Source organism: Trachurus trachurus (assembly GCF_905171665.1).
Source record: "Trachurus trachurus genome assembly, chromosome: 16".
NCBI lineage: Eukaryota > Metazoa > Chordata > Actinopteri > Carangiformes > Carangidae > Trachurus > Trachurus trachurus.
In genome coordinates, this window is record NC_139902.1 from 10,593,661 (window position 1) to 10,618,533 (window position 24,873).

A 24,873-nucleotide genomic window follows, 5' to 3' on the forward strand; every position below is an offset into this window, starting at 1 on the left:
CCAATGCTTTACAAAAAGTTGCATTCTACAACTAGCCTATATCTGGTCAAAGCTGCTTAGAGTGAAACATAAAAAGGCTCAACTGTCTCCTCGTGGCTCTCTTCAAAAGAGAGAGAGTTATTTTTACCTTTTGAAATAGGCCTAACACTAAAACATCTTCAGCCATTGGCCAGTTAGGCTACATTTAGGTAGCTACTTTTCAAATGATTTTTTCAAACAAACTATCTCTCACACTTCCTCTAACTGGTTATGGGCAACCCTTGTGCCAATAGGCTATAATTTTTGCCACCTTAGTTTTTTTGTTCTTCATGGACATTTTAGTGAAATCAGTATATCATAATTATTAACATCTGAACCTTTTGAGGACTCGTTTAACACAACTGGTTTATCAGTTCACTGATATGCCAGCTCATTGTGGTTTTGCCTCTCATCAACTGAACTTGCACCTACATGCAGAAAGATTCTTATGACCTGATCAGAAGAGCTCATAGACCTGCTAACTGGCTCACTCACTGCCACATAAGGCTTACTGTCTCCTAGTCTGCAGATGACCATGAATCAACACCTCTTTGATTCATCCGTTTTAAGTTTTTACAACATTCATTTTAGATAAAGAGATCAGTATGTAATTGTGATCAAAGTTGAAACTACAAGGCTATAATGTGAAGTAAAAAATCACAAAATTAAAATGTGGGGCATTAGTAAGCTTACTTATGTGACTCACACCCACACGGTCATGACACTTGTTCATTTCCATTGTCTCATTTTCCAACTAGCTGTTTTCTTTGAACCAAAAAAATCTTTAGTGTCTCTGAATGTTCATATCAATATAAATTTTACATTTACATGTAGTCATTTGGCATACTATTTTGATCCAAATTTACACGTAGGGCTGCTGGGAGCAGTAGGTGGTAGCACTAAGCACTATTGCAAGAAGATGAGGTAAAGAAGTGCACCAAAAGTGCATGGTGCACAAGTGTTAGTAGCTATAGCATGTTAGGTGTTAGACATGTTACGGGAGGTGTCTGGTATAACGTAGGCCTACAGAACAGAACCGTACAAACTAGAGTATAGCCTAATCTCCAGTTGGTTTAGGCTTAATTTTCAATTCACAAATCATCTCAGATGTTAAATACTATGAATCAGAACACATTAAACAACTCAATCAAGTGAGAGCTAAGAGAAATGACTCGTCTTTGTTATATAACGTCTTGGTGCATATTGACACCCGCCATAACACATATGCTGATGCACATAGGAGCATAAATGCCACACCATCAGAAAAAAAGCGTGGGTGGAAAAAGCCACGGTAAAGTTTCTCCGCATTGGCTGCTGGACCACTTCCTATGTGACATTACGAATTAAATATTATACTCACGTCTTCTGCAACGTATCAGTGTTTTGAGTGGAAGAAATAGCATAACCACAGAGGGGGGGTTTTGTCTGTTCAGTGTCGTCTTTTTCTGCAGAGATGAAATTGTCTCTATCACGATGAAAAAAGTATTTATTTTTTTACTGATTATTTGGAACTCATCCTCCTTTGCCTCAGTAAACAGTAAGTAACTGACTAAATCTCTTACATTACCATGTTGTTGCCTGACAATAACTCCTTTTCACTTTTGATTTTCCAAGCTATCGTTTATGTTCATTTCATTGAAACTGATATTTCAGCAGGCAGATATGACCTTCAATTCATACTGGGATCTCAAGCAGTGATACCTTGCCAACTGAAGAGAGGTGACTCTCTAAAATGGTTTTACAAGAAGGATGAAGATGGTCAAGAAACAAGAATATTTTTTCAAGATGAAGCAGGAAAGTCATTCCATGATCGCTCTCGTCCCTGGAGTGTTACTCACAATGGTTCCTTGATGATTAATTGTTTTAAGGAGGATGATCAAGGCCTATACTGGTGTAAGAGATGTTACAAAGGTCACTGTAAGCCGTCCACCATCATCAGAGTCAAGAGAGGTTTGAATTATAATTGTCATCATTTTTTCTCCTAAGGCAGAATCTCTATCAGATTTCAACCTGTGTTTATTCTGTTATATTTGTTTAATAGTCTGCCAAAGCCAGTCATCACCCTCAAAGTCTTTTCCTCTCTTTTCAGCAACTCTGGATGAAATTCTTGAGACATTTTATGTGACTGCTGGCAAGAATTTCACGCATGCATGTCCGGGTGAATTTTCTAACATTAACTGGACTTTTGAAGCAAGCAACACATCTGCTCTCTCAGCTGCTATTTCATCAGAAAGATCGAAAACACCTTTTCTGACCTCCAACAAATCTTTACATTTTGCGTATGTTGAAAGAGAAAATGCAGGGAAATACACTTGCTGGACGACAACATGTGATGGACACAAACGGAAGCTACTTACCATGAACTTGTGTGTAATTACAGGTAAGAAAATTACACAGCCATACATTGTCTTATGTCAATAATAACTTATTTGACTAACTTCTCTTTTTATGTCAAATTGCAGTACACCAAAGTGGAAATTCAAATATTTCATGTACTATGAAATGTGATAAGGAATTTGGTAACAACAAATACAACAACCGGAATATCTCACATGAGGAGACAGGCACAAGGACTATATCAATACGAGTAGATGAATATGGGTCTTTAAATTGCAGTGCAAAGCAGATCTTTGATTTACAAGTAACTACAACTATCAACACTCACACACCATCAAATGCTTCAAACAAAACAACAGGTGGGTGTGTTACTGTCTCTTAGCAAGGAGTTTTTGACCTGAGTGAAAGGAAAATCAGTTTTTATGTTTTCGGTCTTTCAGATATACCGACAAAGCAACAAGAATATTTGACACCACTTATTGGAACATCAGCGGCCCTCGCATGTTTTATTTTAATGGCACTATTGATTTTCTACTTAAAATCAAGATCAAGGGCAGGTAGGCTATGCAACTGTTTTTTTTCCATCATACTAAGACTTCCTGTTTATTGCCTGTGCAGTGGTCTATCACCTTCAAAGACTGAGTTGATAATGGGGTAAAGGTTTCATAGAAGTTGGGGGCGCACAAAATACGTGACCTGTTTCTTTCTGTTTCTCTTTTTGTGACTCTAAAGAGTTTTATTATTGTGCTTCTTGCTGCGGCACTCATGGCAGGGTAAGTGTTATATGAAGAAGATGTTGATGATGATGATAATGTAACCATACTACTTAGTTACCAACATGTGTGTTTGTATGTTTTGAATAATTAAATGTCTCTCTTCTTACTGCAGGAAGAAGGTGTGGTGATTTATTCATCAATTGTCATCAGGAGACCTGCTGAGACAACAAGCTATCAAAAGCCGGATAGTGATTGTGTGTATAGTCAAATACGTGTATAGATAAAAAAAAAAAAAGGTCCTAAATCAAGAGGGCCCATCAAGATGTTATAATGAAAATTAAAGTCTCATCATATCAATAAATTAATCCCTCAACAAATAGGCTATGTGTGTGTGTTATACCAAGGAAACAGTGGAAATGTATGGTCAGAGGAAACTATTGTAGCCTACCCTTTTCTCAATGCATTTGTTTGACAGCTAAAAAGCTGGTGGACTGTAATCTTATGTGAAGAAGAATTAGCTTTTCTAAACCAGTTACAACATTAAAATGCTTAGGCCTACATACAATAGGGTGACATCAGGTAAATTGGGCCATCAGGTAAAATGAGCCAGTTAAGGTTTGAGCCTCCTAGCTTTTTAAGTTTTAACAGGCAATGGCTGTAAATGATTTCAAATTGTTGCTACAACTGTACTTGAAAAAAAACAATTGATTTGAGTGGTCTCTGGTTGCTGTTGTGGGTGGGACAATGCTTTATATCCAGCCTGCTGAGGAGAAGTGTGCGAAAAGTGGCCTGGCAAACAAATTTCACTTGAAACTGATAAGGTTGATAACTCCGTAAAAAAACAGATCTACAATAAAAAATGTGATTTATAATACACATTGTGATTCCCCCCATTGGATAGAATGCAAAATTCATGCTAAGCTTACTTATTTTTAATTTAAATGCATTTTTTGTGGGTGGCTCAATTTACCTTAATGCATCATGGTAAATTGAGCCATGCATTTCAGCTAAAATGGGCCACATACAAAACACAGTCTTACACTGAAGTTACACAGAAATTGAGGGTGCAAAACATGTTCAAAGTTAGATATATATCCAAGGTTGGTCAGTGCCACTCATGGTGCCATTAGCACTGTGGGGGAAAAAATGGCATCTATAATGCCACACACACACATACACACACAGTAAAAGAGCCTATAACATAGTCAGTTAACAAAGAGCATAGCAACAACATGATCATGTAATTTTAAAATGCATTTTAAGATTAAAAAATGTCTTCAACCTCTTATGTATTCACTGTTAATGTTAAGTTTAGTGTTGTAGTTTAGTAGTAGTGTCAATTAATTATTAAAATTTAAATGATTTCTGCTAAAATTACTGTGTTGTTCTCTCTTGGCCCAATTTAACTGAACGGCTGGCCCATTTTACCTGAACCTTCATCGTACCTCGAGAGGGAATATCCCGATACTTTAACTCTCATAATTCCAAAATAATTATACTTTTAAATTTTTTTTTCACACAGAAACATTTAAGAGACCTATGCCGATTTTTAAAAATATCAATGGATTTCATGCATAGCGTTTTTGATGGTCTTATTAATCGTTTACCAAAAAGTGGCCCATTTTACCTGACTTCACCCTAATGGAAAGTGAAAGAAGGCCTATGGCTTAAGTGAAAATTTGAACAGCAGCCTATTCGAGCATCACAATTTAAAACGGCTAGCCTGCATGAATTTAAAGGGATAGTTCACCCAAAATTCAAATTTCACTCATTATCTACTCACCCTCATGTCGACTAAGGGCTGGGAGAAGTTTCAGAGTCCTCCGTGCCATCTCTGAGTTACAGGGGGGCTCAGCGCAGCACTGCATGTCCATATGACGGTTGCGAACGGAGCTCACTTTTCTTCGTCCAAAAAGACACACCAAAAACCATCCAAATGCCTCCATAGTGCTCGTCTGTAATGTCCCTCTTGTACTGAAGACCCAACATGAGAAATTGTTCCTAAAAAAAATAAATAGGCCTAGGTATATGTTTTAAACTTGTTTGTAGCGGAAACTCCCAGTGTTGCTCTGCCGGAATCTCGCGCGATTTGCGGAGCCGTGAACTGGGTGTCAATGCAAATCGCACGAGATTTGGACGGACCAAGAGCAGTGCTGGGAGCTTCCGCTACAAACAAGCTTAAAACATAGCCTATTAATTTTATTTTTTTTTCGGAACAATTTCTCATGTTGGGGCTTCAATACAAGAGGGACATTACAGACGAGCACTATGGAGTTTGCCTATTTGGATGTTTTTTGGTGTGTCTTTTTGGACGAAGAAAAGTGAGCTCTGTTCGCAACCGTCATATGGACATACAGCCCCGCTGTAACTCAGAGAAGGCATGGAGGACTCTGAAACTTCTCCCAGCCCTTAGTCGACATGAGGGTGAGTAGATAATGAGTGAAATTTGAATTTTGGGTGAACTATCCCTTTAACTGCAGTCGTTTATTTTTTTATTTTTTATTTTTTTTACTTCACTTCACTTCACATTCAGATTTTAGCTATGGCCAGTTCATGAAATTTGGTTGTCTTATCGTTAATGTAGGGTTAGGTCATTATAACAACTTCATCGAAATTTTAAATGCGGAGCTTTTACTGTAAATGGAGAGTTTTAAAGTAGCGTCACTTCACCTTTCCATTACTGGCTCCATAGGAAAATAACAGCAGTCCTGCAGGTGGCGGTAATGCGCCTCTGAGGTGGACGCCGAGCTCAGCTCAGCGGGGTAAACCCGAGGAAGAGAGGAGCCGACAGACTTTCAATCACCGCTGCAAACCGTGCTCATCTGGCAACAAACTGAAGCATTTGGCTGTTTTTTCTCCTTCTTGTAAATGGCCTTCTAATTTGGCTGATTCATCATCATTTTAAGTAATTTAATGTTGAATTGCTTGGCACGGTAAACCCAGTCACGTTGTAACTAATAGGTAACTTAGCTAGCTCTTAGCTAGCAGGCTAGCCGTGTGTTCATTGAAAGTACCGGTGAGGCCTACCGCATCCTGGGTCTCTGCTGTGGAGGCTGCACCGAAGACCAACTCACCGAGACCTGCTCTGTCCCGTCAGCTGCTTTGCTCTGCGGGGGTTATTCTCAGGTAATGACCCAAACAGCTTTTGCCAGCGAGAGCAGTAACTTAGCTGTATGAATTGACCTGCTGCATGCAGCTAACTCTTGTTTGCGAGGTAACGTTAGATAAAAGTTAAAAACTTACCTAATTTCCCCACTTCTTAGTAGAGTTTGTGCAGTTCAGGTTTATTGCACATCTTTAAATGGGCCACATAAAAGTTGATAATGGTTAGCCTAGTTTATGTTTTGCAGAGCTGAAGCTTTAAACGTTTTTGCAACGTTTTGCAAACTTTATTTTTATACATTGTATTCATAATATAATACGTTATCATTATGTTACTACACCATTTGTAGCATCAGTTTGAACATATCTAAAAAGGCAGTAGACACGGTACACCTTGCTGAAACAAATCTCATCTTCCACAGCCCTGCAGTGAGTCATGATTTACACTTTTCATTTTGTGTTGAAAAGGTTTTAAACCCGTTGTGGGTGTCAACAGAGTGGACATTTTGGAGGCTGTAGTATGTGGTGCTGTTGAATTGTACTGCATTACATGAACAGACGGTTTCCATTATATTGTCTGAGCCAGTGACATCAGTGAGGATAGGCTAAATAATGAACAGCTAATGTCTACAATGCATTTCAGCTCAACAGTATATGCAGTGGAACCAACACCTGTCAGTATAAATCTTTCATGAAAGTAGGATTTATTGCAGGACTGTGGTACTGTAGCATTGTGTGAAAAAGGAAGACAGGTTAGTTGGTTTGGGTTCATTGTAAAACAAGATAATGATCATCAGATGGTTAGATTATTATGTCAGAAAATGAAATGAATCAGATGGTTAGATTGGCTTCAAAAGATTAAAGAGCAGCACAATCTGCAGACTTAGACACAATCAAACTGGTTTGGGTTAATCTGAGCTGCATGGTGTTTCTCATGTTCTGCTTCATTTCAGAGTACATTTGGACATTGTAGCCTATTATAAACTTAAACGGCATCTACGAAATGACGGTATGCAGAGATAAATGTCGTCCATAGATACACTACTGATGTAGCGAATCATTTCCTTCCTCAGATTCAAAAACAACAGAGTGCCTGAGAAAAGATGGAGGCTCCTCCTGTCACTGTGATGCCAGTCACCGGCGGCACCATCAATATGATGGAGTACCTGCTGCAAGGTAAGATAAGTCAGAAACATCTGCAGCTGAGGAGGGAAGATGAAACATCTCAATAATAGACTACAGACTGGTGTAATACATGGCCTCTAGGGCACCAGTACAAAGACATGATGTGATAAGTGGCAAGCTTTACAATACAGCTATGATGTTATGAGATGTAATAACTTAAAATGTCAACAACATCAGCATGTGAGTTGCTTTTGAGATAGAGCCCTAATAATTTACTGTTTCCAACAACTGCATGATATTGTCTATCACTAATGCATAAAACAGACAAACTAGCAAAAATATGGTGTTCCTGCTCCCAGAAACAGCTGTATGAGTGACAAATAAAGGCAACACTGATGTCACACATAAATTATCTGGCACTTAAGGGATGGATTAGACTATTCTTCTAAAAGATATTTCACATTTGTACTTTTGATGACGACGATCGCTGTCTAAAAACATTGGTACAAAACATTCAAAACAATCATTTAAATACAAAGTAATAGAATCAGTAAAAAATGCAATACAAATCTAGACAAACTACGGCGTGAGCATTAAGGTGAATCACCACCTCTTTAGGATGTTTTTATTTATTTATTGCAGAGCTTACAAAGTTATATATGACTGCAATATGGCAACGGTGACAGCAGATCTTAAACCTGACATGGTCAGGGAGACAAACATCTGCTGTGTTTTTGACAAATGTCTGTTTTACTTTATGTCTCAGCTCAAGGCATTTCAGCCGTTTTTAATGGGGCAGTTTTTGCAATATTTATCGAGGAGATTTAAATTAAAATGGCAATTATGAACACAACATTTTGTGCAGTCTAAGTCATCACACCACATCATTTATATTTATGGGGCTGTTTCTCTACCCTTTAACAATTCAGGCAGCGTGTTAGACCAGGCCCTGGAAAGCCTCTTACATCGCCTCCGAGGTCTGTGCGACAACATGGAACCTGAGACCTTTACAGACCACGAACTGGTCTATCTTCTGAAAGGCCAACAAGGCAATCCTTTCATTTTGCGCGCCCGCCGTTCCCTCTCCCACCCCACAGCTCCCTGGCACCTCCGCTACCTGGGACAACCTGAGGTGGGAGACAAGAGCCGCCATGCCCTGGTACGCAACTGTGTGGATGTGGCTGCTTCTCACAGTTTACCGGATTTTCTAAACGAGATGGGCTTCCGCATGGACCATGAGTTTGTGGCGAACGGACACATATTCCGAAAAGGAGCGATGAAAATCGTCGTCAGCAAGCTGTCACGTATCCTTGTACCAGGCAACACGGACAACACGGAACGTCTGTCGCTTTCGTACTTGGTGGAGCTGAGTGTTTTGGCTCCTGCCGGCCAGGACACTATGTCAGAGGACATGCGGAGCTTTGCTGAGCAGCTCAAACCCTTGGTACACCTGGAGAAGATAGACCCCAGCAAACAGAGACATTAAATGATGCTACCGAGGCCGACTTGGACTACCATGGACATATTATCTTGTTTGTTTGTTTTTTTTACATCAATGGTCTTTTGTAATTTAAAATGAAATACAGTGCAACTTTCATTGAACACATACACTTCTGGTCAGTTTGTTCTGCTCCCACCATCCATCGCTACTGTTTTACATCTGTTTCTATCACAGCATGATCAGAGAAATGTTGACATGGTGATCTCCTGCCAGAAAGTTACAACATACAGTCCATTTAAACTCAGAAACTGGTGTATCTGTTTATTAACATGTCTATGATCCTTAGTGTATTATTGGGCCTGTGGATTATTGCTTCTTTACAGAGGCAACAATAGCAATATGTTAGGAATAACAGAAATGTGTGGGTGTGCAGTATTTGAAGTGAGTTCAGAACAAGAAAAGACTAGCCCATTTACTCAATAGATGTTAGCATAAAAGGGAATAAATTCATCATATTGATATTAGGTTAAGTTATCAAAGGGGATCTTTGGAATATTTGTTATTTGGTTGTTATTTGGGTTAGTGGTTAATTGTAGCATTATTAAAATCACAATATGGCTTAGTACAATGTCCAAATAGTGAAGTTGCATTTTTTCCCCCGCATTTTTTTCATTTGAAGGAAAAATGTGTTGAAATATACCATAAATTAAGCACTGTAGTGTTACAGAGGTTTGCCTATGTATACAACATATTCTCCAGATGAGAGAGCACATGCTTTTTGGTACAAGACCCAATAAAAACTCTCACATCATCATTTAAATACACTCCCCATCCAAAAAAAGCCTCCCCTAACCCTAACCACACTCTAATATTTCATTGGACTGCCTGTAGGTTTGATTATGGCACGCTGTGGCATCATTTTGATAAGCTTCTGCAATGTCACAACATTTTTTTCCCATCCAGAGTTGCATTAATTTCTCAAAGATTCTCAGTGGGGTTAAGGTCTGGACTCTGTGGTCACATTGGACCACATTTCTTCCTTGTAGATGATGGTTCCCCACTATCCTTCCAGATGTTATATTTGCTTGACGCATGCCAATATTTTGACCCTTCTGAAATGGAGTAACATCTTTTCCACGACCACAGGATGTGTCTTCTGACATGGTTGTTTAAGAAATGAGACTGCATCAGTTAGGGTTAAATAAATTGTTGCCAGCTGAAACATAATAATCCATGCAGTAATTATCCAATGGGAGGCTGCTAACTATTAGCTTAGTTAAATCCAAGTTGTGACTGTTTTTTTTGGGGGGGATGGGCTGCGATTTTTCCCATTGAAAATGAAATGCAAAAATTACAATTCTAACTGGAATTGATTTGTCCTATTGCAATTTCAGTGTCTGCCAAAACAATTGCGATATAACTTTTCTCCCTTATCATTCAGCCCTAGTTTGAAGTTCCTGAGTTTTTTTTTAATTATATGATTATTTTTTTTATATTGCTGCACTGATTTCTTCTTCTCCAAGGCACAGAAGCAATCCTCTGGGAGAATTAACCCTTACAAAATATAAGGTGAGACCAAAATGGAAAATTGTTAACACGGATGACATAATGCCGCCACAATCCTTTTTATTTTCTAATGAATTAACAATGTAATTTAACACAATTCTTTTTCTGACTTGAGAATAGCAGTCAGAATGCTCTTTTTCATTAGTAACTCATGGACATGTTAGTTTTGTCACACTAGGGGTCTCTGTTGCACTTCGTGTGACTGCCTCGATAGGCGCAAACTGAATGGTACCTCAGATCATCTACAGGAGCTGTGGTTGCCATGGAAATAATTAGCTGTGAGATCTGCACATCTTTTCCCCCCACTCTAATTAGCTTTCTCAATTGCTTAATGATACATAGACCTGTGAAAGCCTTTCTTTCTTCCACTCAACAAAAGCATTGATTTTCCTTCTCTTCCCTCTCATTTCCACTGTTAACCCATTAGTGCCTCTTTCATGGAAACTTGAGCTGGGACTATTACACGTGAACGCACTACGGCTGCCTCAGGTTATATATGCATACTAGTGTGTCGACATTATGGCCAATCTGCTGTGGAGACTGAAGTAACTAATGCACATCCTGTCAGTTAGGATAATAATGTGGGCAATCTGACATGAGTGCTTCTAATAATACTACTACAGGAAGAAGCATTTACAGAGGTTGCGATGTAAAGTGACCATGTGCATGTCTGAGGGGAGAGCTCGGGGGCAGATGGCTGTCTCTACATGTTGACCTACCTGCATATCAAGCCTGATGAGGACAAGCTCGCTGAGGTGGAAAGGTGAGATGACATTGCTTCTGCGTACGTTCAGTGCACCTGGGAAAAATCATCCTTTTGAACATTGTAATGTACTAAGCATGATATTGAAAAGGGATTCTCCTGTTTGGAAGGCAAATCTTCCTGTGAACAAATTGAGCATAATTTTATAGTTTCTTATTTAGTATATCAAGTTGCCAGTCAGTGAAACTGGAGTATCTGATGAAGACAGTTTTATGTTCTTCTGGCCCTTAGGACTAAAGCATGATGTTTCAGCTCTGAGTGAATTATATATTAAAGAGGCAGATGCCTCCTTGCCCAAGGCTTTATATGTCCAGCATGGATACACTACAGTCTGCTGGCTTTCTTCCACTTAAACTTGTGTTTAGCACAGTGCTCTTTGGTGATGAGCTGGACTCCCACTGCACCTCCACTCCGCATTGCCTGGAGAACAGAGGCATAGCTAGGCTAATCAGTGTCTTGGCATCAGGCCTGCTTGGCTATTGTGGATGTAGCCAACCACTGACTTGCACAAGTGAGGGATTTAGCTCATTGCCAGAGGCAATATGATAAGCTGCATGGTTTATTTGAAGAAACTGAGACTAGTGTGACACGCTCTCCAAACACATACATGTAAAAACTCTGCTAAGTCTATGAATATGGTTTCAGAGGGGTTGAGGAAACATTAGAGGTCATCAAACTGATTATTTTTGATTGGAGGGTTGTTGGAAGTTATGAACATTTTGTTGAGTGTGGGGTCTCAAAGTTGCTGCCATTTTCATGCTGCTTGTAAGCCGAACCGCTGCAGCAGAGAGCCGGGTATTTTGGTTTTTGATCAATCTGTCAATTATTTTTATGCCTCTGTGCCAGCGACAGCCGTGGCTGGAGGCATTATGTCTTTGGGTTGTCTGTGTATCAAATTCTCATAAATTGCCTTCAGCATTTTCTCCAAAATTGGTAGATTTTGGACCTTTTGGTCAAATGTCAAGGTCACCTCACATCCATCCCATTCTTTGAACTCAAGGATGAATCACTTGGTGATGAAGGGTCAAAGATCACTGGGATAGATAGAAATGCTTTTGGCTATGACTCAAGACTTTATAATGACAAAGATTCACACAAATGTCCAATGAAATAAAACACAGTGGAAACATTTCTATTACTCAGACTTAACTGTATCTGCAAATACTCCTAATACATTTAAGTGAAATTCATACAGAGTCTACATAGATACACACCAATCAGGGCAGGCATAACATTATGATCTGACCACTGACCGGTGAAGTGAATTACACTTAATTATGGCACCTGTTAGTGGGTGGGATATATTAGGAAGCAAGTGAACATTTAGTCCTCAAAGTTGATGTGTCAGAAGCAAGAAAAAGTGTAGGGATTTGAGCCAGTTTGACAAGGGCCAAACTGTGATGGCTGGACGACTGGGTCAGAGCATCTCAAAAACTGCAGCTCTTGTGGAGGTGTTCCTGGTCTATAGTCAGTATCTATCAGAAGTGGTCCAAGGAAGGAACAGTGGTGAACTGGCTCACATGGGGAGTGAAGGCTGGCCAGTGTGGTGCAATCCAACAGACGAGCTACTGTCGCTCAAAGTTAATTCTGGTTCAGATAGAAAGGTGTCAGGAAACACAGTACATGGCAGTGTGTTGCGTATTTGGCAGCAAAAGGGACCAACACAATATTAGACAGGTGGTTGTAATGTTATGCCTGATCAATGTATAGCTACACAGAGGCATCACATGAGTTTGGACTGACACAAATGTAAACTTCCACCTCACTGGGTTGTGGACGTTTACAATCACAAGGTACTTATTACGATTTACTGTTATTATTTGGTTTATTAGTCATTTTTTAAAGTTTCCCTTGCAGTCAGTTTTCAAATTGCTCTTTTTAAAATGTTCATACAGAACATCAGGTGCTCTTTAAATGTGAAAATGAGCTGTAATTTCATGACACTGTTGGTCTATTTATTTCTAACATCAATACGGCTCAAACAAACAATTAATTTCATTATCACTCTGTCTATCTTATCTTCCCAATTTACTGATTGATCGTTAAGTCTATGAAATGACAGATAATAGTGAAAAAGGCCCATTACAAGCCCCCAGTGCGCAAGATAATTACTTGCTGCTTTCTAAATAACAGTCTTAAACCTAAAGAAATGTAATCTCAATTGATACAATTCAGAGAAAAGCAGCAGGCATTCATAGCTTCTCACATTTTAAAAGCTGGAACCATCAAACCTTTATTGTATTGATGATTAATCCAAATGACTGATTATAGTGCAGACACCTGCTGGCAATTATAATGTGTAGTATCTAATTGAGCTAATATGTGCTATGTCTAATAGCCTACCTTGATTTGGAGTGCAGAATTTTAGTGCAACAACATTAATGCACTGTCCACTCACCCCTACAGCCTTCTAACATCTTTGACACCATCAGTTCATTAGAACACAATTAAGCTTGTTGCACTTTTGGGTATGAGAAGAGCACACACTGATTTTCCTCTTTGGGCCATTTGGTTGCTCTGGGTCTTTAACTGTTAAATATAATTAATTGGCTAAGGCAGACAGCGTTAGTTAATCATATTTTGTTAGACCTCTGAAATGGGGATAGAAGCCATTACCTGCACATGCCTTTACTTTCCATTCCACAACACAGTCTTAATTAAAACTCTTGGCACCAATTGTCTGTGCTGCCTCTCTGAACACAATGTTCATAGTTGGCAGCGCAGATGCCAAGATGCCACAGAAAGCTGGCTCTTGCTCCGGGCAGGAAGTCTTTAAGTCAGCCTGCTTTGGGACAATGCCACAAAGGGGTGAAATCCAGCTTCGCCTACTCAGAAACGTTCTCAATACTTGGATTTGAGCCCTCTCCTTCCTGTGTCATTGGGAGCCCATATGCTTGTTAGAGAGTGTGGGTTGTTTGCTGAGAAGGGAGGAGAACCGAGGGGAGGTGTTTTCCCAGACAGGCATCGATCTCCCAAGGGTGTTCTTGTGGCTTCTCCAGCTTCCTCTTATCCTAATCCCACTGGGCAGAATGAGGTGCAGGGATAAATTGCACAACATCATGAGGTTGCGTGGGGATGACTAAAGTGGCAGGGCCGAGGAAATGAGAATGGGCCTGGCAGCAATGAGGGGAAAAAATGTGTCCCTTTTCCTCATGTGAATGAAATTCCAGCTAACTTTTTCTGGGAGCAAACTGACAGACACAAAGTTCTGCCTTGTTGTTGATGTGGTGCTCTGCCTTGCTTGTGGCTGGCTGAGGTGATTACTGCTGTGTGCAAAATATGCTGTTCCAGGATCAGCAATTCAGAGCCTGAAGCCAGCCACGCTGCCTCTGGAATGTCTGGTATGGGGACAGCGTAGCAGTCAGCCTGGAAGGGACTGAACACATACGTAGCTTTTAAACTGGCGCTGCCTGGGCCGTCCTCCTCGCTATTTGTCTGAGTCTGACACTCTCTGGAGGTTCAGTCCTGCTGCGAGCCTCTGGATCGGGTCATTTGTCTTCTTGATGTCCACAATTATGTCTCTTTCACTTTGTGTAATGAAGACACATTATGTAATCTCAATTCTCACCTGAACTTTTTGTTGGAGACTTTAGGCATTAGTTTAATTTGTGCTCATATCACATAATAGCAAAAATGAAATACCAACTACTCAATTCCGTGGATGCGATAGGGTTTTGTAGCAACATGGCATTTTAACCCACTGATGCTCAGCATCAAGTCATTCCATGACACACTATGACACATCCTCCCACATTTAAGAGCGCGCTATTTTTGACAATTTCTCAACATCACTCACGTCTGAGTGCACAGGGTGGCCATGTTGGGCAACTTTTAAGTACAGCTTCAGTCCTCACACACTTTGCACGAACAGGGTGGAGTGCTCTGAGCATTTTAGCCACCTTGTACACAAGAGCTTGAAACACAAGGGTGTTTTATTTCAGCTGGTATAATCTACGAGTATGTTGCGCAGAATCCTCTCCTTAATAAGTTTCCGGATTTAGGGTTGCACACAGAATTCAACGCCTCCACGTTGAGGAGACAGTTTATTATTCAGCAGTTGAATATTTTGACTGGCTGCAACACATTCACAGTAACATGGCCCCACAGGTCATACTGATTACCCATGGGCTAATAAAAATGCCTGCATGGAATGGCTGCCTTACTCCCAAATATTATCAGAAATTATCGGAAAAGCTGCATGTGAGAGTGTAAATGTAGGACTGTCTGTAAAAGTCCATGAATAAATAATATCCTCCCCACAGCAACCATCAACATAACAGGTGTAAATGTGCATAAAAATGTGAGGCACAGTGTTGCTGTAATATAGCCTGTGTGCTCAGCAAATCTTTTCTGGAAGGGTGAAAAGGTGAGGTCCAGTGTGAAGCTTCCGACCCACATTTTTTTAAATTATTATTATCATTATTATAAAGTCAAATAGCATTTACAAGGGAAATCAACAGCCAATGGGAGTAGAACACCTGTGACTGTGTGCCCGCCCTGCTGTCAGATTTGAGGAGGGGGTGGTGGGATGGAGGGGCGGAATCCCCCCCTCCCCTCTCCTTGGTCAGTGTAGCAGAATTACGCACACAGCTCTGACTGACCATGGATCCGTCTAGCAGAGCTGCGTGCCAGGCATTGTGCAGCTTGCTGGGCGCGTTTTGAGAGGATGATGATCAAGTGTTTGATTTCTCTTCACTTGGACTGAAGATGATTTTTTTTTGTTGCGCATTCTGGCCTCTAAAAAGCACCATTTCACCTCACTCCCCCTCCCCGGATTAAAATCTAGGGTTACCTAATCTCTCTTAATCTGCACTAAATCTGTCTAATCGGCACAGAAAATTACACTCACTGAGGTATAGCCTGCAAATAATCAGCAGAGGTGAAACCTCCTGCACACCACGAGTTCTCCCTGGAGGGCGTTTGGACGCTGCACACGGTGCACGCGGGACAATTTGTTACTAGATCAGACACTGTATTATTACTATTATTATATTTTTTTAAACACAGACAAAAGCACGCGCCGATATTGTGCAGGAATTCACCCATCTGTGGCTTTCCATGCACATTGTCTTGTTGTATCGCGGCTGGACGTTGAGACTGGCACACAAAGCGCCGTGTGCCGCTCTCTGCCAGAGAGATCATCATTAGTTTCTGATTAAGAATTTTGGTTTTGCTCCCTCCGTTCATACCACAGCGATGGAAGAGAGGGAGGGGAGATAGGGAAAGAGCGACAGAGAGAGAGAGAGAGAGAGACAGGGAGAGAGTTCGGGATTTCACTGTAATCACGTTCAGAGAGTATTGATTTCGTGAGCGCACTCCAATTGGCAGCATCTTCACTACAGCGCCGGCGCGTCATCCTCAGTTCACATCGACGGAACGAGTTGTAAGCAAATGAGAACATGTGTGGGATCTGAGAGAGTGAGAGAGGCAAAGGGGGGATAGAGGGGAACAAGAGGAGGTGTGATAAAAGCCAATTTTGTCATCCTGACAAGTGGATACGAGGTTTGATTGCTGGACTATTTTTTTTTCTTTCTATTTTACAGACTGGGAATTTATCGATTCGTCACATGCGCACGCCTCTTCATTATAATTGCAGACAGTTGGGTGCTGTTCAGGCTGAATGGACTTGAATGTGCCGCTGCCAGCTTAATCCGTGCAGACTGGAAGATTTAATAATTCACGGTAATAACGCATTATCGCCTCAGTGGATGCTCTCTACACAGCCCTGGCGATCTTCCCCCTTCTCTTTCCCCATTCTTCCCGTTGTCTTCTGGAGGATTTATCGACGACTGCTTGGCAAATATGCTCCTTATCTGAAATATCATCTGTTGCTGCAACTGAATTGAGAAGCCCCCATGACTGGCTCTGACACGCGTTTGAGACTGACTGTCTTGAGGTGATGTAGGCTGTTAAATAAGAAGCGTTTTGATCACCACTTTATATTTTACTCCAGGTAAAATGGACGAAAAATTATTACTACTTTTATTACTTCTCTTATCTCTCCACGCGAAGCTGTGATTTCTCCCTGAATCCATCATGATCCTTCTACTCTGTTGAATTGCCTCCTATTGATTCGGACCGTCTAAGCTTTAATAGCCGTATTACAAGGCGAATTTCAACGTGAAGTGATATTAAGGACAGTGGCATACGGGAATCGTGGAGGTATTTCCCTCCCCTTTGCTTTTCATTTGATTTCTTCCATTTCAACTGAAGGGTAAATGTTGATGATGGAGGACGACGAATTAGACGCTCATCAGGTTGATTCGGATTTCGAGCCGCAAAGCCGGCCTCGCTCGTGCACCTGGCCGCTGCCTTGCCCGGAGGATTTCCCCGGTGGACACGAGGTCAACGGGGGTCTCCTGGCCAACATCAAGGTGGAACCGGAGGACGTCCCGGCTTCGGCTTGCAGAGCGGGGCTCGTGGGCGGAACGCCGGGAGAGCTGAAGCATCCAGCCGGCGCCCCGGCACCCACAGGCGCGACGCACCCATGCCTGGCTGGCGCGGCGCTCGATGTGACCGGACCGCTGCGCAAAGCCAAATCCTCGCGGCGGAACGCGTGGGGGAACCAGTCCTACGCGGATCTCATTACCCGCGCCATTGAGAGCACCCCAGAAAAGAGACTCACGCTGTCACAGATATACGACTGGATGGTCCGTTATGTGCCCTATTTCAAGGATAAGGGCGACAGTAATAGCTCAGCTGGCTGGAAGGTAAGAAATCTAACACACGGCCAGCATGGTGGAGCTTTGACGTGTTAATCACAGTGATAGTATTGACTATTATTCTTACCCGCCAAGTCATTATAATTATTTCACCTCTGGTGCCATAGGCTACACATGCCACTGTGGGATTCCGTGTCGGTTACGCATGAATGGTGACATGCGTTATCTTGTCTTAGTTCATTACTGCCGTCATTCATTCTAATGGATCATAGATGGCAGAATGTAATAGACTGGAGTGGAGTCACTTGCTCTGTGTGTAACAAGGCTCTGCTCACCCCAGCAGCACAGAGCAGCTTATGATAGTAGTGCATGTCATCCCTTCTCCAGGAGCAAGACCACAGTGGTTAATGATTTATCCTCATATCTGCTGCAAATAAATGTGTCAGTTAAACAGAACAAACTGCTCCGTGCATATTTATGCTCATAGTCTGTGCACATTTCCTTCCAACATAACAGTTAAAATGTTCAGGAATCAACACAGTGACACTTGTAGGAGACCACAGGTCAACTGTAAATATTCAGAGGGGTGTTCACAACTGACCACAGCCCTCCACCACTGCCTGTCTGGCTGAGAGCCTAGAGTAACCTCTTGGACATCTGCCCATAAAATCTGCTCCCAGCCTCGTCTTGTTTCTATTCATTATGGCCATCTGAGGACAGGGGAAAGGAGGCAGGGAGATCAGCAGGGCAACAGTGCATGTCCTGATGGTGCACCTTTGCTGAGCTGAGAATTGGAGGCTATGTTAAGTTTGCACCTGACAGCATTGTTATTTCCATGGCAATGCAAGAAGATAGAGGCTGTACAATACGAATATGATAACCCTTGATAAGATGGATCGTCAGTTATTACAATGGCTAGACTGCTCATCGTGCCACATTTGGGTCTTTAGGATATCTGCATCTTATTGAAGCAAAACCACAGAGCAGGATTTAGAGAGGACTTCATAAACCCATTATTGAGAAGACCCTTAATGCTTATTGCTAAATTTATCTCATTAAATACTTATAGGAAGAATTATTGGGTTGGCAGAGTTGCATGATTCCTACTTATCCAGAACTAGGTGCGTCACTCATATCATGAAATACAATCAAAGACTGAAGTCATGGCATGTGTGCAGCAACATGCATTCATTATTATTTTTTTTGTTTTTCAAAGGCACCGGTCTTTTGTCAAAACCTGTTGTGTTGCATAACATAAACTGTCACCACTACAGTCTCCTCTGTTGGCCTCAGACTTAATCACAAGCACCTGACTGACACCTTAAGCCTGTCCCATTAAACTGAACTCTGCTAAGGTGTGTCTCCAGGTAGACTTTGTTTCATTAGCCCTGCACTCGCACCAAGAGAGTGTTCAACCGCAGGGCCTCTTTATCTTTAGTGCCAAAGTCCCAGTCTGCTATTTATGAAACTGCAAATTAGGGGGTTTGACAGTGGCAATCTGAGGTCCTGGGCTATTTCAGGCCACAGGCGAGACATGGGGCCCATTCCAGGTAATGATGGGGGATTAGGTAAGTCGTTTAAAGCAGGCAGCCATAATGTCAGTATCAGGGCTGACCTGGTTTTGGTCAGAGACAGAGAGGTAATGTAAACATACACTTAGAAGTCACATGTGCAGCTTACCTAAGGAACCAAACAAACAACTGATGGAAATATCCCTCAACAACATACGTGCATGTACACTTAAACTTTAATTTCTGATGCAACCACCTTCCCATTCCTTTGTAATAAATGTGTTCAACTTTTAAGAGAACCTGGCACAATAAAAAATGGGAATACTATTTGAATTAGCAGGATTTTGAATACACAATGAAGCTCTGTGGAATATTTTTTTTCTTAGGTGTGAGACAGAAGGGCCATAAATCTTCATCTTTTGCATACTACGGCAAGTCGATTTTTGCACTACATGAACAGAAATTTATATGCAAATTATTTCATTAAGGCAATCGTGAAATTAAAAGAATGTGGGCACATAAAACATTATCTGTTTCATGATTAAGAGCAGGGCTGCAAGTAAAGTCAACTTGTAAGACTAAGTTTGACAAGGTTAATGTGAGGCCACGTCCAGATTCAGCCCCTGAACCCAGAATCTATATTCCTACCACCCCTCCTCCCACACCCAGACACACACAACAGGTGCACTCTCACAAATGTGATTTCATAGTCATATCAGGCAATTATATTTGACAGCAGTATTTGCATGTTGGAAAACACTACTTGTATCATCCACGACATTTTCATCTCAATCAACGATATCATTCACGGGCGAAGCATTTGATGCAAAACAGTCTGTTTTTTTCCGTCATGGCGGGGGAAGGAAGGGGGGGAAAAAGATAAAAGAATTGTTGGTAAGCTGCTGATGAAATAAAATGAAATTAAGTGGTATGGCTTGGCAGTTTGCGTGGGAGGCTTTGCGGGCGGGGGGGTTTGGAGGTGTTTGTGGGTGGGGAATGACCAACTAAAAGCAATGGAACCTCTTGAGACAGTTTATTGAACCTGGACCGATATGTGGTGGCAGCTGGAGGAAAATAATCTTGAAAAGCAGATTGCGTGTTGTAAATGATGCTGCCATGACTGCTATTGGAAAGGATGTGGTGCTGGCTTGATGATGGGTAGAAGACGGCCAGCACACCTAGACAGCACCATTAAGCTCCTATAAATACCTAATGGCTTCTGGTTTCTAGGAAGGCTACAGTATTCTGAGGTCACTGCTTCCTAATCAGCTGCTTTACTGGAGGAGGGTTACGAAGAATTGTGTACTTGTGAAGTCTTTCCACTGGGGTATACCAGACACAACAGTGTAGATTAGTGGACGCTTCACTGGCCTTTATTTTCCAGTGCTCTGTAACTAAGTTGATCCAAGGAAAAAAAAAAAAAAAATCCACATTTTGGTATTAAAGTTAACGACTGATAACTGTGTGTATGCTTGTGCTTTATGTCTTCATAGCTAATTATAACCGAGTGTGAGCATCCACGGGTGCATGTGGATGCATTCCGCATGCGTGCGTGGGAGAAGCACATGTCAATTGCAACAAAGTGTCAGGGTGGGTAGTGTTGTGTGTGTGTGTGGCTTTGTGGGGGCTAGTGCAGGGGGGAGGGGCTGTCTGCTTCTATAGGCGTGTGTGTTTGGGCCCGCTGATTGGTCTGACAGCATGTCACTGCAGAGAATGGTGTGTAGTCTCGCTCTTGACTTCATAATGCCTCTAATGGTGGGGTTTAAAGGGAACTTGGTGTGGATTGCCCTGTAGGCACCCAGAAGTTCATAAACTTCAATGGGCTCAGATAATTCCATTGTTATGCTTTTGGAGGCGGTTGCTTAACTGTGTAGCCTATATCAGCGTGGGTATTTATAGGATACAAAATAAAATCATAAGGCTCAGACTGCTTTTTGGTGTATTAAGTGTATTTTAATAGAAATCTGTGTTTAAAGTGCAGCTTCAGTGCATCTCTGTGGAATTTATCTGCCCCTGCCTGACATAATGTACAACACAGTTTTCCCCCCCGTGTGTGTTTACAGTGCAGGGCTTTTTCCGGCGCTTGGGGCACTAGGATGCCAGGACATAGCACAGCAGGTCGTTGAGGGTGCCAGGCAGTCACTCAGACAGTTTAATCCAAAGTGACTAGACTGTTATTTATAAAGTGTCTTTAGGTAGCGGTCTGTGCAGGGCCAGCAGGGTAAGGGGTCATGGGGCTTCTGTTATTGATAGAAATCAGACAAACCAGAGAGAGAGAGAGAGAGAGAGAGAGAGAGAGAGAGAGAGAGAAAGCTTGAAAGAGTGAGAGATATGACAGCAACTGCAGGGCAGTGAACAGGGAAGGATTGAACTGCGTGAGAGGAAGTGACAAGACGGGAAGGAAAAATGTCTCTCTAGGTACAATTTATGTATGACTTTATTGTCAGTTAAAGCACATAACACATATAGTATTTATAACAAGGCTGGATCATATCACTTTATCTAATTGATTTATAGGAGAAAAGACAGACACAGTCTCGTAATCCTGTCACTCTGCATGGGCTCCAGCAGCTGCAGCAGAGAGAGACACTTGGCAAATATGAGAGATATGAATGTCAAATGTGCAGCAAATAGTGTGTTTGACAGAGGCTTAGCATGAAGTGCGGAGAGCTGAAACTTTCGGAGTGTGTCTGTTGTTTGTGTGTCTCGTGTGTGTGTGTGTGTGTGCTGCGCGCGCGTGTGCATAGGAATGCATGCTTGTGTTACTTGATGATAGTCGGGGAGTCTGGAGAGACTGGAAACTATCCTAGACTTCAGCTGATTCATATTTTATCCTTCGTCTTGGCTCAGGGGAGCAGAGTAATTTGAGAGTGCGACACACACACACACATACGCACGCTTACACACTCACAGAATGAGAGCATATGATGCATGCTGGACAGATTTATGGTGTAGGATTATGAGCACCTTACATCTCCCCTTGCCTCCTGCAGCCGGAGCCAGGTTGGGTTCAGGCAGTATATTCAGGTTGAACCGAGTACCTGATGCCAAGAAGCGCGTTCTCACCGCCTTTCCCCTTGCAGCCTTCAGGCAGCCGTGGCAGTTCATTTCTCACTGAAAATGATTAATGTACATGCAAATTACCAAAGCATGGGCATGCATTCAAATATGGGAGACAGCAATCAGGAGACAGTAATATGAAAAACAATATAATTTTGCCTTTGAAATTACTCCACTCTCTCCTTATCACTCCATCTAGCAGACACCCATGCTATCTCCTCTTTTATCTCTCCGCCTGTCTCTCTCGCTCCACCCATCTATTTATCCATTAGACATTCTATACATTCTTTCTGTCTTAGTGGTTTTTAGCACAAGGGCCAATTGAGGTGAGGAGTCTTCCTCGTGGGAGCTATGGCGTCGGGATTTTGAGCTTTAGCAGTCTCCTGCCAGTGATCTAGGCTGCCTTAAGCAGTGTGCCTCCTCTTATCTAAGAGAAATCTCATATCTCACATTATCTCAGAGATAATAGGATAACAATGCTGGATTTTCCCCAGCTCGACTCCTCTCAAGCTACTGGATCTTTTGGAGCAGAATACAAGGGGGATGAGACCGTCAAGTTCCCAATTCGACAGGGTTGAACTAATTTGGATGTTCTTCTCAGCTGAACTGAACTTCAGTTGTTGAAGCATTTCTTACCAAGCCCATTACTTTTTTTTTCTTCTTTTTTTTTTTTTTTTTTTTACAGCCATTTGGTGACATTTCTCCGAATATTAAATACTCTCCCCCAGTTCGTTTTCTCTTACACTGAAGATGCATAGTGAAGCATAGAGAATTGTCATTCTTTTCGCATTGCACTATTTAGGGTGATGGTTTCCACTATTCCCTCTGGCTCAGGCACACACATTTTGCACGAAAACACACAACACACTTGTGCCTCCTCAAAAACCACCCATGGAGGAACACTCTGTTCTTGGGTGGGGTGAACCATTTTTGGGAGAGGAGGGGGCTGACCGAGAGCGGAAGCGACTTTCTGTGGTGCTGTTTTTTTGCTGTCTGATTTGTTTCAAAACCTGTCTGACTCTCTGCGATTGGCTCCGGTGGAAGGCGTGGTTCTGTTTTGGTAAGCACCCACGGATTTTTTGGCAAAGCCATTCACAGCTGCAGGGACAGAATGTGGTGTGTGTTTCTCTCCCAGGCTGTGTAGGTTTGATGCCATGGAGATGTGACGGGAGGTGGGGACAGCCTTGAGTGTTACACCAGTGCTGGGTTGATGAGAACACATCTCTTTTTATATTTCCAAGGGAACTGGTTATGAAACTGGGGTGATGGGAACAGAGAGGTCTTCTTCTGTTGGGGTCTACGTGTCATTGTAGTGCTGCTGGTGAGCTCTAGGCGTACACCCACAATGCCTGCATTTCAATAAAATGGGAGTAAAAGTCACTATGTCCCTGCTCAGTTCCCCTCCAGCCACAGTCTATTGACACCAGTATCCCTGTGACTTGCAGTCCCTGCGAATAAAAACTCTCTATTCACTGCTGCATTCTGGAGGATTTGCGGAACAAAAATAGAGGGAGGACTCACAGATCTTTGTCAGCTGAGTTAATAGTAATATTTCTCCCAGAATACGATTCTCAGAATAAAGCATTTTTCATTCATGACCCTACATACTTTCCAAAATGACTAATACGCAATAAATGACTCATCATCTAATAACTGGCTTACATCTGAGAAATGAAATACCTCGGTATGCTGTTTCCCAATCTACTGCGGTTAAGAAAATGCCCATGTTATTGCACGTGCTAGATGGCTGAATGGACACCATGCGCACATCAAAGGCCTCGCTAATATGTGAGATTTTTATTTTTTTTTTCAGATTCAGTCGAGAGCTATGTTGAAGGAGCTTTTTCAAAGACAGAGGAGAGTCTGTCAGTTTCCGTCTTGACAGCTGTGATTGAAGTCGTTTCGTCCCGGAGAAATGTTTGCGTTACATATGTTGTAAATGGCTTAGGATATTCTCTTCAGCATGTGAATAAAATGTGTTGGCCCTCGTGGTGCTAGAAATATCAGGCTGTGTGTAGCGGCATGCTTGTTGCTCATCTGTGTCAATGTGCATAATGTGTGATTGTTGTGTGTGTGGATGTGTATGTGTGAGTGTATTTCTCTCTCTTTTTCCCTGTATGAGGGGAAGCGCGTGTATGTGTGTGTGTGTCTGTGTGTGCATGTGGGTGTGTTGGGGGGGGTTGATGGGCTCAGTGGGAGCCCGGGTCCCGGGGGAACAGCTCTCGTTAATAATTCAGACGAGGCTCATTATCAAGGCAGCGCAGATTTCTCCCTGATTCCACCTTAATTGCAGGCAGGCTGCTCCACTCAGGCAGGCGGTAGTCACGCTGGGTCGAGTCTTTCTGTCTTTTTCTCCAGCACTACAGGGCCTGCTCTGCTCCACTCTCTCCTGCTCCATCTCCTCTGCTCCCCCCCCGCTCTCCACTATCATGGCCTCGGGCCAGCCTACTCCATATTAGTGTACACCTTAATAGCCGTACTACGAACATACTATTTTTATTTGTACTTAAAGATGTGCCTCATATATTTCTGATTAGATACAGACCATGCACTGTTTGGGCATCGCTGTGGA

General features: G+C 42.1%; 2 protein-coding genes across 2 annotated transcripts in view; both read left to right on the forward strand.

Annotated features, from left to right (window-relative positions):
* Positions 1–5,886: 5,886 nt before the first annotated feature.
* Positions 5,887–8,784, forward strand: med18 (mediator of RNA polymerase II transcription, subunit 18 homolog (yeast); the record flags this gene model as incomplete). Its single annotated transcript, XM_083989276.1, has 3 exons — positions 5,887–6,197; positions 7,247–7,349; positions 8,228–8,784. Exons 2-3 carry the CDS (start codon positions 7,277–7,279, stop codon positions 8,782–8,784), a joined length of 630 nt encoding a protein of 209 aa, XP_083845402.1. The 5' UTR covers positions 5,887–6,197; positions 7,247–7,276.
* An 8,502-nt stretch (positions 8,785–17,286) lies between these two features.
* Positions 17,287–24,873, forward strand: part of LOC310999941 (forkhead box protein O6-like) — a gene marked incomplete at both ends in the record, with an annotated part of 29,503 nt that continues 21,916 nt past the window's right edge. The window contains one exon of the mRNA XM_083990557.1: positions 17,287–17,778. Coding sequence (XP_083846683.1) covers positions 17,287–17,778 — 492 coding nt within the window. The remainder of the gene's footprint in view (positions 17,779–24,873) is intronic.